Source organism: Dipteris shenzhenensis, chromosome 13 (assembly GCF_047967505.1).
Source record: "Dipteris shenzhenensis isolate YYH24624 ecotype China chromosome 13, Dip_SZ_1.0, whole genome shotgun sequence".
Taxonomy (NCBI): Eukaryota; Viridiplantae; Streptophyta; class Polypodiopsida; order Gleicheniales; family Dipteridaceae; genus Dipteris; species Dipteris shenzhenensis.
In genome coordinates, this window is record NC_141608.1 from 21,062,903 (window position 1) to 21,078,937 (window position 16,035).

Below are 16,035 nucleotides of genomic sequence, written 5' to 3' on the forward strand. Positions count from 1 at the left end.
GAATGCAGAAATACCTCGGGGAAGACATATCAACGTCTAAAAGACATCTAATCTGCAAAATCAGGACTACCTCACATGATCTCGAGGTAGAGAGGGGTAGATGGGCAAGACCCAAGCTCCCCACAAAGGAAAAAATCTGCCCCACGGGAGAGGTAGAAAATGAGCAGCATGTACTCCTGAGATGTAGAGCATACGTGCACATCAGAGAAGGCTATGGGAGAAGCAGAGATCTAAAAATCTGCTGGAGCAGCCAGCCAAAAAGCTAGGAAGCTACTTTAAAGAGATTTTGGAATATCGCAACAAGGTACTGGTTCTAGCTCACAAGCTAGCCCAACAAGTACTCACTACATGATAAGTCTGTAAGATTTTTCTCTCACTGGATGTAAAGGGATCACTATTAGTTAATAATGATCGCTACTCCCATAGATCCTGAAGGGTCTCACGTGGACTTTAATACAATCATATCAGATCATCTCTCTCTCTCTCTCTCTCTCTCTCTCTCTCTCTATATATATATATATATATATATATATATATATAATTTATATATATATGGATGACAATGCATCCTTCTTCTTTTTCTTCATATTCAGTCATAAACCAACATAATGTAAGCTCTTATATCATCGGTGCTCATGGAATTCCAATTTTCATTTTATTTATTTTTTAACATATTTGTGTCATCCTTGGATTTTGCAGCAACATTGTGTCCTATGGTCCTGATGAGCAGATCTGATAACAAGTCAGATGATGCTTACATACTTTTCAATGGACTCTGAAACATACTCCAAAGAGTCACTCAATGCTGCCATCAAAATGAGTTTGTGATCATCCTTTATGAGCTGGTCCTGTACACCATGGATAATGGAAAATACTTCAATGACTAGACAGCTTGAAAGACCACTACCCTAGAGGAGACAGAGCTTGCTGTCAAGACTATTTCACCTGTTTTAGAGGTCGGTAACTCAGTAAGAGATTGTTTATCTCCATTTCGACCTCCAGACCATCAGCATCAAGAGGCTCCTCCACAGAAACGTTTTTTCCAAGTTGCATTAAATATGAAGCATCCAACAGTGCGCTTGCTGACTCTTGTCTCATCAAGTTCTCCACGTCTGACCTTCCAACAACACTAGAGCTAAGACTCCCCAGCACTGCCTGGAAAACAGAACCAATGCAACTTGAAATTTCTGAGTTTTTTTTCTAGCACAGAGATGGTTCATTCTAAGTGTTGCAGAAAGTGTGTCCCTACACAAAAACCTAAGTGGCAAAAATTCATAAAGTACCAGTGAATATGCTTCATAGATATCAACAGAAATAACATCCATAAGCAGAAACTAAGAGATTGAAATGAGAAAAGAAATCCTAGTCTCCCAGATGAATAACTTGGTTAGTAAGTGTATACAAGGAAAAAACATCTATGTTCCCTCATGTACCTCTGTATAGGCAGCACGACAACGCTCCAAAGTCCTTTCTAAAAGAGCTTGTGCCACCTCAACGCAATCCCCAGCATACTTTGGCATTGCTTTCGCCCAGCTTACTACCTAGCAAACACAATAGTCCCTCGTCTGAGTTGCAAGTCATCAACTGAATCAAGCTGCTGTGAATATGCCTTCTCTTTCATGAGAAATATGAAAAATACGAGACATGAAACATACGTATTAACACTGTGTGCACATTCTAATGATTATGCTCATAATATACAACCATGCTAAATAGTTTTGCAACAAAGGCTTGATTTTCATCAGAATAGAGTGCTTACAAAATAAAACACTCCTCACAATCCATCATAGATATGTATGCTTCTTGAATCTCAAGGGAAAGTTCATATAATGAAAAGCAACAGTTAGACAAGAAATGTGTTTCAATGTGGTCATGCAATTCTTTACAATGATTTTCATGTATAAAGGACTCTATAGTGTGTTCTTTAAGTAATAATCAACAGCTCAGCTGCAATTCTTTACACTGAATTTCATGTATAAAGGACTCTGTAGTGTGTTCTTTAAGGAATAATCTACGGCTCAGCATGCAGGTGTAATGTACCTAGACGCTAACCCTTGGATTACTAGACTTAATCTAGCATGGTTAGAGGACCATGGGATTACGAGAATGTAATATGCAACGGCTAATGATTGTGTAATCGCAGCAAGACCTTCTTTAAACCTTATTCGAGGCGTATTTGCCCCACACACACACACACACACAGAGTTGTATTAACGTCTTCAGGAGTCCTTGTAGGCCAACTATGCACTTTGGGGGGGAGAGAGAGACAAAGCAACATTTCTTATGTCTCGTTCAAGAGAGACAGGGTTTCGGGCCTCTCTTCTGGTTATCCACTGGTCTGCATTGGCCTCTATCTGATGGAGATATGACGACATAGAGAGACCCATAGCGGCTCGTACGAGTTACTACTTTTTTTATTGTACCGTGTCTCATAGGCCCGCGAGGCTCCCGAAGACGTTAATACACCTCTCTCTCTCTCTCTCTCTCTCTCTCTCTCTAAAAGTGACACAAAGACTACAGCTATTAACCTCAACATATCACCCACAAGGTTATAAACTACATCATGCATAGAATGCACTTTACAACTATGATCCACACAGCTGCTTCAATGTATTAATAGTTACACAATTAGATCCATAGGAAATTGGCTTCCACATGCAACCTTTTGTACAATAAGCCTTACACCAGCATATATAAAGATAGGATACTGTTTCCTGAGAGCAGAAGTTCCCAAATCTATGTTCAATTGATGATTACAAGTGACCCTTCAACACGAAACTGAATGTCCATGAATTCCCCAAAATGATAATCTTTACCTCATTGGCAAGAAAGCTTGCTGCTAAAGGTCCCTGCAATACTGGTCTTCCTTTCTCTATTGACGATTCATACGGAGACCCTGCACGAGCCTTCGGACGAAAGGCAGCAGGGCCTATAAAACATCATCTACAAATTAGATGGCCCAATTGAAAGTAGCTATATACATAAAATTTGGCACTTGTACTATAAAGAATGTTCTGCCAGTTTTACCAGAGAAAACCAGATAATAAACTGAATGATGAATTGCAATATGGCCCTAAACTAGAAGAATTTAAGCAGTAGAGCACCTACACTTTGAAACATTCTAAAAAGAACCCTTCTATCTGGGTTTAGTCTGACACAAACCTTCGTTATTGAAAAACACTCACTTGCAAGAGCATCCTGTACACGATTTCGATAGTCCACCCGGACTGGAGGTAGAAACTGGTCCTTCACAAAGTTCTCAACAAAACTTTGAAGCCCATCATTCCTGCATTCCAGAGATATGAATGTAGTATAATCTTCACAGATTACATGGAAGAATGCCCTCACCTGAGTGCTAAATTTACAGTAAACAAAAAGTATCCAAGAAAGTACAACTGTAAACAATAAGATCAGACTTACCCTAATTGTGTGTACTTTGGAGGTAGAATCTGCAACACTTCATCTGTAAACTAAGCCAAGGAAAGAAATCAAGGAACAACTTCTGAAAAAGGAGAAATGCATTAATTTGTAATCTCTGCAGAAAGCACCAAATATCCTCGTGATTATGTGTTATGAACACTCTGGATTTCTGTTAAAAAATAAAAGGATTTACTTCTAAATAAGGAGACCATGTATGCATTATGTTATGTCGTACTCTGCAAAGAATGAAAGACCTTCGTGACTATGTGTTAAATGAATCCAAGGACCCCATTTTTCAATAAAAACAAATCAAATCATGCAATTTTAACCACACACCGTGCCAAACATTGGGTGTAGACTACTGTATAACGTTTAAACATATACTCCCTTTTTTTAGGGGTGAAATCTATGTAACTTTATATTACAACATATACTCCCACACATGCTCATATCCACATACCCACACACACATAAGCATTCATTTATAGAAAGGTCTTCATATGGAGTTTCGCTTATAACTCCCTCAATTGTGATGAAGGCCAGCATTTAAGAAGAAGGGTTATAAAAATAGACGTGAAGCTTCTTCTAAAAAATGGGACGGTTATCCCAAGCTACAACTGCTTGTTAAGACGACAGCATTTATTTTCGTCCCTCCAAAATGGCGAATCTGAGTGAAAAGCTTAGAAATGATAGCTGACGAGGTCACACATCACTAGAAAAAGAAAAAATTATTTCAATATCAGCATGCCAGAAGTAGACCAAATTATACTCACCATCAGTATTCCAAGCTTGTAAATTTTTTACAAGAAAACCCAAACCTATAAAAAAACCCAACCATACATTAGATCTTACCTGAAGAATGGGTCTGTATACTGCTGCAATCAAGTAAATCCCCCTTTCCGAAAGAACTGCGCCAGTTCCATAACCTTCCTGGGCACCAGGTGTGTTTCTCCTGCTGTGCACCTGCCGTATGCCATCCCCACCTGATCCATATGTCACCAGCAAAGCATTCCAATTAAAATACATATTCACACAATAGTTGCACAGGATTTACATGCAATACTTTCAACACCTTTGAAACATGGAAGCACCATATGCATCAATTAAAAAAGGCACATTACACAAGGCTTTTTTCTATGATGAGTACCCACCCTTAATTTCTTCTGCCTTAGCAGACAACGTGAGCAAAAATTCATGCATGTATCTAAATGCATGGTCACACAACAGTAGCCACAACTATTCTCATTCATAGCAAGATTTTCAATGCGATCACCACCTTGTGTCTACAACGGGATCCCAAACTTGGAAATGAAAGAGAAGTAAACAAGATGAGCCAATCGGACAAAACACTCCCCTGACAAGATATTTACAATGTAACCATGGCCATGGAGTGTTTAACTACAACATAAACCATTTTCGATGCCACAAGGTGCCATAAGTCACCGCCACATCCACTTTCGCCAATCTTAGCTTTATCTCTCCGTTGCTAAAGTTTTTAATTGTTAGAAACCAAGATGATTAGCTTGAGAAGCTCTTTCAATAGCAACCATCATCTCTCTCATCCCCTCATTCTCAAATGAGTAGAAAATATTACAGCCAAAAAAGCATGCAAGTTTGGCATCAAATCCCCATAGCGTCAAGGTTTGTCATCAGCTCAGGTCGGTTGTTGCCCATTGCATGGAATATACAAGTGAGTTGCACTCTCAATCTAGATCGCATTCACAAGTAACTCCCCCCTCTTCATAGCTTGAAAAGCGCGAGAGTATTTAGGCATTGTGCATTCTGACACATTGTTACTTCAGCTCCCATCTCAGAAGTTGTGCAAGGAAGGCTAATGACATCTAGCAAACGAGAGCTGAGGAGCTTTAGACTTCCGTCAGATGGATCAGGCTGTGTTTATACAAATCTACATTGTCTTTCTATCCATCTCTCATGTGTGAACTATTCTTGGTTAAAGATTGCTTCAGCTGTTGTGCATTACATGCATGGGAACTCTCTCACATGGTATCTGTAGGCCATTCTATGGGCTATCCATAGGTGCCACTCATTCCTTGGTACATGCCTTGTAGGCCTAGTTACAGTCAATTAGGTCAGTTGGTACAGTTAGTACATGTACCACATAGGACAGTTAGGACACTTAGTCCAGTTAGGGCACTTAGCCCTAGGGTTTTGTTATGTTGGCTCTCTCTTGAGCCTCCACTCTCTAGTTTTGCAGCAATTCATTACAACATCTCGTTTTTTGTCTTCTCTTCTTCATTTTTGAGCTTCCATTGCTTGCCCTAGCCTACAGTGATATCACAGCAGGTTGGGAATCCATTCCCTCAGCCATTGACAGCTTTTCCAAGCTGTTTGGCAGCCTCTTGAGCCCATTCTTGCTGGTCTGCTCGTTTTCTACACACCCGTGAGCATCTATGGCCTCTCCAAGATTTTCCATCCCGAGAACTTCGCATTTGGCACATGAAAATTGCATTTTGGAGCACTTGCTGTGAAGGAGGTGCATTTTCAGAGCATTTCGAAGCATTTTCTGCTGCAGCGGCCACACACATGTGGCGTTTTCCTGCTGTATGGATTCTGTACAGCTGTACGGATTCTGTACAACTGTACGAGAATAGAACTGACATCATTTATTGCATTTTCGAAACTGTACGGACACATTGATAGCCTGTACGGTGTCATGATCTATGACGTATTCCTTTCTCTATATCCAGACTTATGGATGGTTTGATGAATGGGCACTTGTGGAAGGGTATGCCCTTTCGACAGGACACTTCCTATGAGGCACAACCCTTCACAAGAGACATTCTATTGAAGAGACACTCCTATTGTAATGTACCCTCTCATCAAAGGGTCACACCCTTCACAAGGGGTACACACCTCTTCATGCACATACACTTTGGAGTACACACCTTTTCATGTGTGACTCTTCACTCTCTATATAAGAGAGGCCCAATTGTATGGATGATACACTACAAACACTACAGACACTCAAGCAATACAATTATTCCTTGTTCTCTGCTATTTCAGTCTCCTTTCTGTTCCTTAGCACATTTCTAAATATAGTAAATCTAGGATTTCTTACAGTGGTATCAGAGCAAATTTCGCTCCTGCCTAGGAAATGCCCCCCACCTTCTGGCGCCTATCTGATACATCTCTTTCCGCTAGAAGGATATCCGTGCACATTGTGCATGGAAGAGATGGAGAGAATGAGCGTAAAAATTTTTAGCGCCAACCCTGCCTAAAGTCATCAATGGCCTCTCCATCTCCCACACATCACGAGTTGATGTGAATGGACACGACAAAAATCGTGTCTTTTCATGTGCTTGGGCTATCCCAAAACCAAGGGAGACACCTTTTTCACCATCGGACACACCTTTTGATGAAGAGTTTTGACTCCTCACCCAAGGGACACACCCCATCGTGGAAAAAAGAACACACCGCTTCATGTGGGGACACCCCTTTTGAAAACAGGGTCACACCCCTTCATGAAAAGGTACACCTATTCCAAGGGTCACACCCCTTCGAATAGACACACCTTTTGGCACCAAGCACCTTATATAAAAGGGTACCTAAAAAAGGTACACCTATTCCAAGGGTCACACCCCTTCGAATAGACACACCTTTTGGCACCAAGCACCTTATATAAAAGGGTACCTAGAGGGGCTAAAAAGAAAAAATCCAGCCCCATACCTTAGGTCTTACCCTAGACTACCCACGGGTTAATTAAACCCACACTTTAATTTTTGGCAACCACCCAACCTAGGCAGCCACAAACGAAAAAGGACGATCCATTTGACGCCCGTATGGATTTCTCTCACGCAGGCTCGCCTCCCTTGACCATACGGATTTTGGTCACGCAGGATCCACCATGTCTCCACGCCATATGCAGACCCCCCCCCTGCCAATTTGCTGCCCTGGGTTCCTGCCGGTCCTGCAACGCCAGATCCCCTGCCCATGCTGCCGCGAATCAGCCCTTGGTAGCCAGCAGCCTGTTTCGCCATACGCAGCCTCCCCCCCCCCCCCCCCCTTTTTTCGCCAGCCACCATACCTGCCTTTGCTCAGCAATGGTTCAGCCCCTCTATCGCGATGCAGACAGCCTGTGAAAAGCGCCCTGTTGCTGCCGTCCAATCCTGACCAGCCAGGCCCAGATCTGCTCCTCGCAACCCACCGGTATTTGCCTCGATTTCAACGCAGGAAAAGCGTGATTGGTTCCATGAAATCTGCCTTTTCTGCACCCAGCCTCTGCGCACGCCCCTATCTACCTCGACAGTCTACCAGGCACCTATTTCTGGTTCACACAACCACGTGGGTTGGCAAGGACTGCGACATGGACCTCCGGACAGTGATCTGCAGGCCTTTTCTACGCAACTAATTGGCAGATTAAATCTATGCCAGGTGGATTCTTTCCATTCTACTTCTAAGGATTCTCTTTCATATTGTCATTTGATGCTTATTATCAAATTACAGCGAAAGCCACTTCCTTAAAGCATGGAAACCCCTGGTAATTCACCCGTCCCTTCAAGGACATCTCAGGCATCAGCTACCACACAATATCGTGTTCAGATTGCACAACCAGCCCATTTCGGAGCTTTAGCATCTTGGGTCTTCTGTGTCACGTGCCCTCCTAGTGATTTGGACCACATCCTAAACCTTCTGCGTGAGGCACCTCAGTTACATTACTTCCTCAGCACAGTCCAGGTTGTGTTCCACGAGACACGTAGATACCCAGAACCCGATATTCCTCACGAGTTTGTTGTGAGTCTTTGGAGAGATTTTTACCCCTCAGCTTCAGCATCTCCAAGGTACTCTCCACCTCCTTCAGCTCCCACATATCCTCCTATACAGGTTGTACCTTCCCCAAGACAGTATTTACACTCTGAAGGCACTCCTTCTCCTGGATATCCTACACTTCCGACAACAGCTCCTTATCCCTTCTCAGATCCGTGGACTCTGCAACCTACCCCTGTACTCTCATGAGCAGTAACACCCATTTCGGCATCACCAGTGTTACCTCAGACAGGACCTCCTTTACCAGATTTCCACGGCTGGTTCCATCCTGCTTCTCCTACCCCCTCCAACATGAGCAACCTTAGGGAGCAGCCCGAATCTTCTTCCAGGAATGGCACAAACTAGAGCGCATGTTCGTGCTTTTCTCACAAGGACCTCAGATATGTCGCAACGCTCGCGTGCAGCCTCTCCAGAGATAAGCGACTCAAGTCCAAAAAAGACCCCTGAAGTCAACTTACAAGGCGAAGCACTACTTCAACTTCAAATTTCCCAGCTTCAGGACAGCATCTCCGACTTGGTCCAGAAAGTCCAACAACTCCAAGATTCTCGCAGCACCACACATACAGAGGATGACGTGACGCAACCAAACGACTATGTGGACTCCTTCCCACCAGAGGTAGAAAACACCGAACTCCGTGCCCTCTACCGCTTACTCCAAGCTTCCAAAACTAAAAGACTTGACATTAAACTTCCGGAAGCCTACACTGGTCAACGCAATCGCCGAACAGTTGACCAATGGCTCGCAAAATTGCGCATGTACTTTGATACTGTTGACCTCACTGAAGGCAAAAAGACTGCCTTGGCAGCCTCCCTCCTTAAGGATACAGCTTTCCTATGGTGGCAAAGATGCTTAAAGGATGGCAAAAGTGTGTTAACCTTGGAACGTTTTGAACACGTGCTCCGTAAGCAGTTCATACTTGCCAATGCGGACTTGCAAGCACGTTCAAAACTCCGACGGTTGGAGCAAACAAGCTCCATGTCTTCCTACATCTCTCAGTTCACCACATTGGTGCTAGAGATTGATGGTTTAACTGATGATGATTGCCTTCATGCTTTCATCTCAGGCCTAAACCCCTCGTTACGCATTGATGTCCTCCAAGCAAACATCACCACCACAACTAGCGCTATTGCTTACGCAGAGCGCATTACAAATTTCCAAAACACAGGGAAGCAGAGTGCTAATAGAACACAAAACTCTACTATGGCCAAAGGTGCTCGCCCTCAAGATAACCCCAGATTTAGAAAAAACTCGGGTAATCAAGATTAGCGACAGTCTCAAGATCCCCACAAGTCTCAGAAATCATATGCTGGATTCCAACAGAAGCACCCCTCCAAGGATCGCGCCTCTTCTTCTTCACAAAGTCATTACCGTCATCCCCAACATAAAGGTGCGGCCACTGACAAGAAGAACAACTCCAGCACAAAAGGACTTTGTACCATCTGTACATGCGACCATAGATGGTTCGATTGTCCCAAGCGACCAAAACAAAATTCCAATATGGAACCTAGCACTTCCCAAACAGAAGATGCTACCCTAAGCAAAGACAAGAAAGGCAAAGCTGTTCGAATGGCAAATACCATCCACCTGAGCCTTGCCAGCAACCATGAACCTTCCCTGGCCACTCAAGTACTTTGTGTTCAAGGATCGATTCGTGGAACAACGGTCACTATCCTCATCGACGGTGGCTGCTCTCATAACTTCCTAGCTAGTTCTATGGTCAATAAACTTCGGTTGACTACCAGTCCTAGTCTCATGGACTATCAGATTGAACTCGCAAATGGAACTACCTTCTTGTGCAACACCAGGATCAAAAACTTGTCTTTTCGCATCCAACATTATACGGACAAGTTGAACTTCGACATCATGCCTCTTTCTCGGTATGATGTCATACTTGGACAACAATGGCTCTACGACTATGATCCATCAATCAATTTTCGCAACCATACTATCCAGTTTGTCCACCAGGGAAAACTTATTGAGCTAACTGGTTCTAGGGACTCTCCTTCAACCCCAGTTGCCTCTACCCTACAAGTAAAGAAGTGGGTTCGTAAACGTCAAGTAAAGACTTTACTTCTGTTGGTTACGGCAATAGAGGAGACACCAAGAAAGGATCCTCCTGAATACCTCAACCAACCTTTTTTCCAGCCCTACCTGGGTATTTTTCCACAGGAATTGCCAAAGCAGTTACCACCTCGACGACCAGTGGATCACCCAATCGAACTTATCCCCAGCAATAATCCACCGTCCAAACCTCCTTATCGGGTTTCTTACACTCAAAATGAAGAAATCCAAAGACAGGTGACCGAACTACTTGACAAAGGTCACATTCGGCCCAGTCGCAGCCCTTTCGGATCTCCTGTACTACTTGTGGAAAAAAAGAATAAGTCAATGCGCCTCTGCATCGACTACCGAGCCCTCAACAAGCTCACTATCAAAAACAAGTATCCATTGCCTCGCATCGATGACCTCTTCGATCAACTTCTACACGCAACACAATTCTCAAAGATTGATCTTCGTTTAGGTTATCATCAAATTCGCATACGAGAAGGCGATGAGTACAAGACAGCTTTTCGAACAAAGTATGGACACTATGAATGTTTGGTCATGCCTTTTGGGTTAAACAATGCCCCGGTCACATTCATGACACTAATGAACAACATCTTCAGACCTTTCCTCGATAAGTTCGTCATTGTTTACCTCGATGACATCCTCGTTTTCAGTAGATCCCTACATGAGCATAAACAACATCTTCACCAAGTTTTTGAAGTTCTCCGCGCAAATTCTCTCTACATCAACATTGAGAAGAGTGAGTTCTTCAAGACCCAGCTCGAATATTTGGGACATGTTATTTCAGCTCAAAGCATCTCTGTGGATCCCAAGAAGGTCAAGGTAATCCGAAACTGGCCTACTCCTAAGAATGTTCATGATGTCCGCTCTTTTCTCGGATTGGCAAACTTCTACCATACAAAGGTCTATCAGTTTTCCGAAATCGCAGCTCCTATGTTCAAATTATTGAAAAGCACAGCAGTTTTTCAGTGGCTTCTCGAAATAGAGTATAGTTTCTAACAACTCAAGCAAGCACTCACTACCACACCAGTTATGGCTATTGCTGACCCAAACCTTCCATTTGAGGTCATGACCGACGCTTCCGACATCGCTATAGAAGCAGTCTTGATGCAAGAAGGCAGTGTTATTGCCTTTAATAGCCATAAACATTCCGATATCCAAACCCCGATACCCGGTTTATGATAAGGAGTTTCTTGCCGTTGTACATGCTTATCGCTCTTGGAAACATTATCTCATCGGAGCCGAGTCGGTGGTCAAGACAGACCATCACTCTTTAAAGTATATCTTTACTCAGCCAGCCATGAACGCTTGACAAGCACGCTGGGTTGAGTTTCTGGCCAACTTTCACATGACCATTGAGTACATTCCAGGACTACGCAATGTAGTTGCAGATGCACTCAGCAGGTTAACTCTAGCATCAGCTATGGTAATCTCTACATTATCTGTGGATGTTCCGAATTCATTCAAAGGGAAGTATTTCAATGATAAAGACTTCGGCACAGCAGTACAAGTTCTTTCAAAAGATCAACCTTCGACTTCCGAACAGAAGATTTTCTCATCCTATTCTTATACAGACGACCTTCTGTATTATCAAGATCGCGTCTGTGTACCACATGACAAGGATGTTCGACGTCTTTTGTTAAAAGAGCATCATGTAGTTCCTTATGTTGCCCATCCAGGCATCAATAAGACTTATAGGTTACTCAGTGCAACATACTACTAGCCTCAGATGAAAAGTGACATCATCAAAATAGTTACATCTTGCTTATCTTGTCAACAAATGAAAGCAAGCCGACGACTTCCAGCAGGACTTCTTCAGCCTCTTCCAGTTCCAACTGAAAGGTGGGAAAGTATTTCCATGGATTTCATTACAACACTACCACGATCCTCCAGAGGTAACACTCAGATTATGGTAATTGTTGATCGATTGTCCAAAATGGCACACTTTGTTGCTTGCAAAAGCAGTGCACAGGCTCCGGACATCGCCAAACTCTTCATACAACACATCTTCCGACACCATGGATTGCCCAAGAATATCATATCCGACAGAGATCCTAAGTTTACCTGTCACTTTTGGATTTCACTGTTCGAATCTTTGGGAACAACTCTACTGTTCAATTCAGCCTACCACCTAGAATCAGATGGCCAGATTGAAAGAGTCAACCAAGTTCTGGAAGAAATGCTTCGACATTATATTCAGTCATGCCTAGCAACTTGGGAAGAGTATCTACCATTCCTTGAGTTTGCTTATAATAACTCTTTCCATAGTGCCATCAGCATGACTCCATTCCAAGCAGCTTATGGACACACTCCGATTGTACCAACGAATTTTGTACTTCAACATCGAGTGGCCCTAGCTGATCAACTGGTTCAAGAAATGCAAGACATTCTACTCCAAGTCAGAGATCATATGCGAAAAGCGCAAGAGCGGTATCAACGGTCTGCCAACAAACATAGACGTCACCTGGAATTTCACACTGGTGACATGGTGCTATTATTTGTAGCCCCACATCGCTATAAGACGGTTAAGTCTGTGTTTCCTAAGTTGCGACTAAGATACTATGGACCTTTCCGGATCGTCAACAAAAATTCACCTTTAAGTTACAAATTGGAATTACCACCATCATGGGGTAAAATCCATCCGACATTTCATATTTCTTGGCTAAAGACGTACATTCCAGGCGATGAAGCAATTCCTTTTGCAGGTGATTATGTCCCAGAAATCGAAGATGATTATGTTCTCCTTATTCCTGAGCGTATTCTGGACCATCGACAGCAAGAGACTCGACATCGACTTATCACAGAATTCCTTGTTCTTTGGTGAGATCTGGACGACTCCGACGCTACTTGGCAATCTGATGAAGACTTACAGCAGTACCCTGACATTTTACAGCAGTATTTTCAGAATTTACCGTGATATTTTTTACATCAGTTCGTTATCTCCACCAGGGTCTTATTTTGAGTGGGAGGGGATGTCACGATCTGTGACGTATTCCTTTCTCTATATCTAGACTTATGGATGGTTTGATGAATGGGCACTTGTGGAAGGGTATGCCCTTTCGACGGGACACTTCCTATGAGGCACAACCCTTCACAAGAGACATTCTATTGAAGAGACACTCCTATTGTAATGTACCCTCTCATCAAGGGTCACACCCTTCACAAGGGGTACACACCTCTTCATGCACATACACTTTGGAGTACACACCTTTTCATGTGTGACTCTTCACTCTCTATATAAGAGAGGCCCAATTGTATGGATGATACACTACAGACACTACAGACACTCAAGCAATACAATTATTCCTTGTTCTTTGCTATTTCAGTCTCCTTTCTGTTCCTTAGCACATGTATAAATATAGTAAATCTAGGATTTCTTACATACAGTGTCATAAATGCTGGTGCGGACCTGTATAGACCTGTCACGGGCACCATAAAAGCTGTACGGAGTCATTAACTAAGGGTGCGGCCTGTACGGATTTTCGTACCATCCATACAGACAATTTCCAAGCAATTTCAATGCATTTTTTACCTTTCAAACTTGCATTGAACCTCATGCTAGCAGTTCAAAGGTGTTTTCTTGCTGTCTTGTGCTGCATGCCGGTCTTAGAAGACATTCGGAGCTTGCTGAAGTTATCCATAGGCCTCTCCTTGAGCCCTTTCCTTCTCATTTGGCTTTACCTTTCTCGGGCTGTGAGTTCCTCTCCATTGATCACCCTCCTCTCACTTCGAAGTGTTCTCCATCTCGTGGGAACACTTACTCTTGCTGTAAATCTGATTTCCAGCCCTCTTTTGGCATCCCTAATTGCCATTTGCTGTATTTTTCATCTCTCTCTCAAGAGTGAAACCCTCTACTCATATCTGGAGCCTTTTCCCCATTATATTTTCGAGCTACACCATTGGGTAAGCCTTTGACGCAGTGATTCTTTCAGATTTCTGCTTCATTTGCATTTTGGAAAGGCCCCCTGTTGCCTTGGAAGGCCTTGTGTTGCCTTTTGGGGAATTTTTGCAACACGTACACTTTGAGACAACAGAGTCTTTTGCAGTGAAAAGCTTTCAAGCTTGCGCAGAATTTTAGTCACTTGATTTTCAGAGGTTGCCTTCCTCTCATTTGCCTTGCCAGTTGGTGCATTTGCCTTGAATTTCAGCACCATGACTAGCAGCAAGGATGATTTGTTTGGGAAGCTTGGGGCTAAGGACAAGCTTCATGGCACAAATTACCCCATATGGGCATACATGATGGGGCATGTATTGGTTGCCAAGAATTTTTGCCACATAGTTTCAGGCTCTAAGGTCAAGCCTACACACAATACAGCTTCTAGTGCTACACCTACCGCCTCTGGTGCTACAGATACTGTTTAACGCTCATCAGGTGATGGATCTAATGCTACTCTGGAGCAGCTGCATCTTCTACCACAGGTACTTTGCCTCCTATACAGGAGGTTTGGACACCTCAACTTTGGGGCTTTGGTGAAGTTACATAAGCATGGTATGGTTGTTGATCTTCCCAACATGTATGTGCTTTCAAACCATGTTTGTAAACCTTGTTTGCTTGGTAAGATGCACCGTTCTGCATTTCCCAAGGATGGGAGAGTTGGTGCCTCACACAAGCTTTATTTGGTTCATAGGTATTGTTATCTGAAATTTTATTTTGTTGCTACTAGGGGCGGTTAGTGAGGTTTAATGACACTGTGTAGGAGGCTGTGGTGTGTTGTTTTGTGAGTTCACCTCTGCTATGGAGTCCATGTTGGAGATATCATAGTCAAAGAGTGTTGGTATGATGTGATGTGTTGTACTAGGAGATCTAGTACTAGTTCATGTGAGTCATGTGTGAGTGCCACGTGTCACTATGGGACTAAATCCCATATGCACTTGGTGCTAGTGTGTGAGTGTGTAGCCTATTTAAGGCTTATAGTTCATTTGATATTATACACAATTTTCATTATGTCTTCATTTGAGTACTATTTCCTCACACCCTTGTCTTCTCTTTCTCTCCTTTCACCATGTTTCTAAAATGGTATCAGAGCAGGTCGGCCCTGCCCTAGTCTGTTCTACCCTAACCCTAATTCTGCTCAAGCTCTCAAGCTTCTCCTTGTTGCCGCCTCAGTTATGCTCCAGTCTCTACATAGCCTCTCCACACTTCACTATTAGAACTATTATTATAATTTAGCAGTGACCAATGTAATGTAATAAGTAGGTTAGAGCACTTTTCCCTCATTTAGAGGTTTTTCCCCCTAACCATAGTTAGTTCACTAACTACGGTTAGTGAAGGATAAGGTTTTGTCACTTAGACAAAACCCATCCCACTTCTTGTATTAGTCACTTCTTCTATTGCAAGCACTACGTTCAGCTCTTTTGCTCTCACACTCTCTTGTCTAACAATTGGTATCAGAGCATCTGCTTCTCTCCCCAGACTTCTGCCATTGTCCGTGTGTGAGAGTGCTCTTAGATCCTGAGATCCTGCTTTCTGGACTAGCTCCCACATCTTCTACTTCAACTCCCAAGCTCACGTAGCTCAACCTGCGCACTAGCCTCTAGGTGTCGTACACTTTGCCGTACAACCTGTGCTCCTAGACCTTACAGCCTTCCGCTACACCGTCCGTACAATCTGCATCAGCTTCAGCACCGTACAAGTCTACGCCGTAGAAATCTGCAGGTGCCTGACAACCTTTCGTACTATTATGTACCTGTCCCGTCCGTACCTCCGTACAGCAACAGCAGCCCATACTACCTGCTTCTGCTGTCTGTATAGGTATCTGCTC

At 43.2% G+C, this 16,035-nt stretch overlaps 1 protein-coding gene across 3 annotated transcripts in view; it reads right to left on the bottom strand.

Annotated features, from left to right (window-relative positions):
* SEC8 (subunit of exocyst complex 8) overlaps window positions 1-16,035 on the bottom strand; it is a 150,170-nt gene that overhangs the window by 19,508 nt on the left and 114,627 nt on the right. For all 3 annotated transcript variants that reach the window (XR_015541993.1, XM_087383654.1, XM_087383653.1), the window contains exons 13-19: window positions 4,273-4,403; window positions 3,421-3,470; window positions 3,186-3,286; window positions 2,817-2,929; window positions 1,434-1,541; window positions 946-1,155; window positions 763-848 (exon numbers count right to left, since the gene is read on the bottom strand). Coding sequence is in view for 2 of the 3 variants with exons in the window: in XM_087383654.1 (XP_087239780.1) it covers window positions 763-848; window positions 946-1,155; window positions 1,434-1,541; window positions 2,817-2,929; window positions 3,186-3,286; window positions 3,421-3,470; window positions 4,273-4,403 (799 nt within the window). In the remaining variant the exon portion in view is untranslated. The remainder of the gene's footprint in view (window positions 1-762; window positions 849-945; window positions 1,156-1,433; window positions 1,542-2,816; window positions 2,930-3,185; window positions 3,287-3,420; window positions 3,471-4,272; window positions 4,404-16,035) is intronic.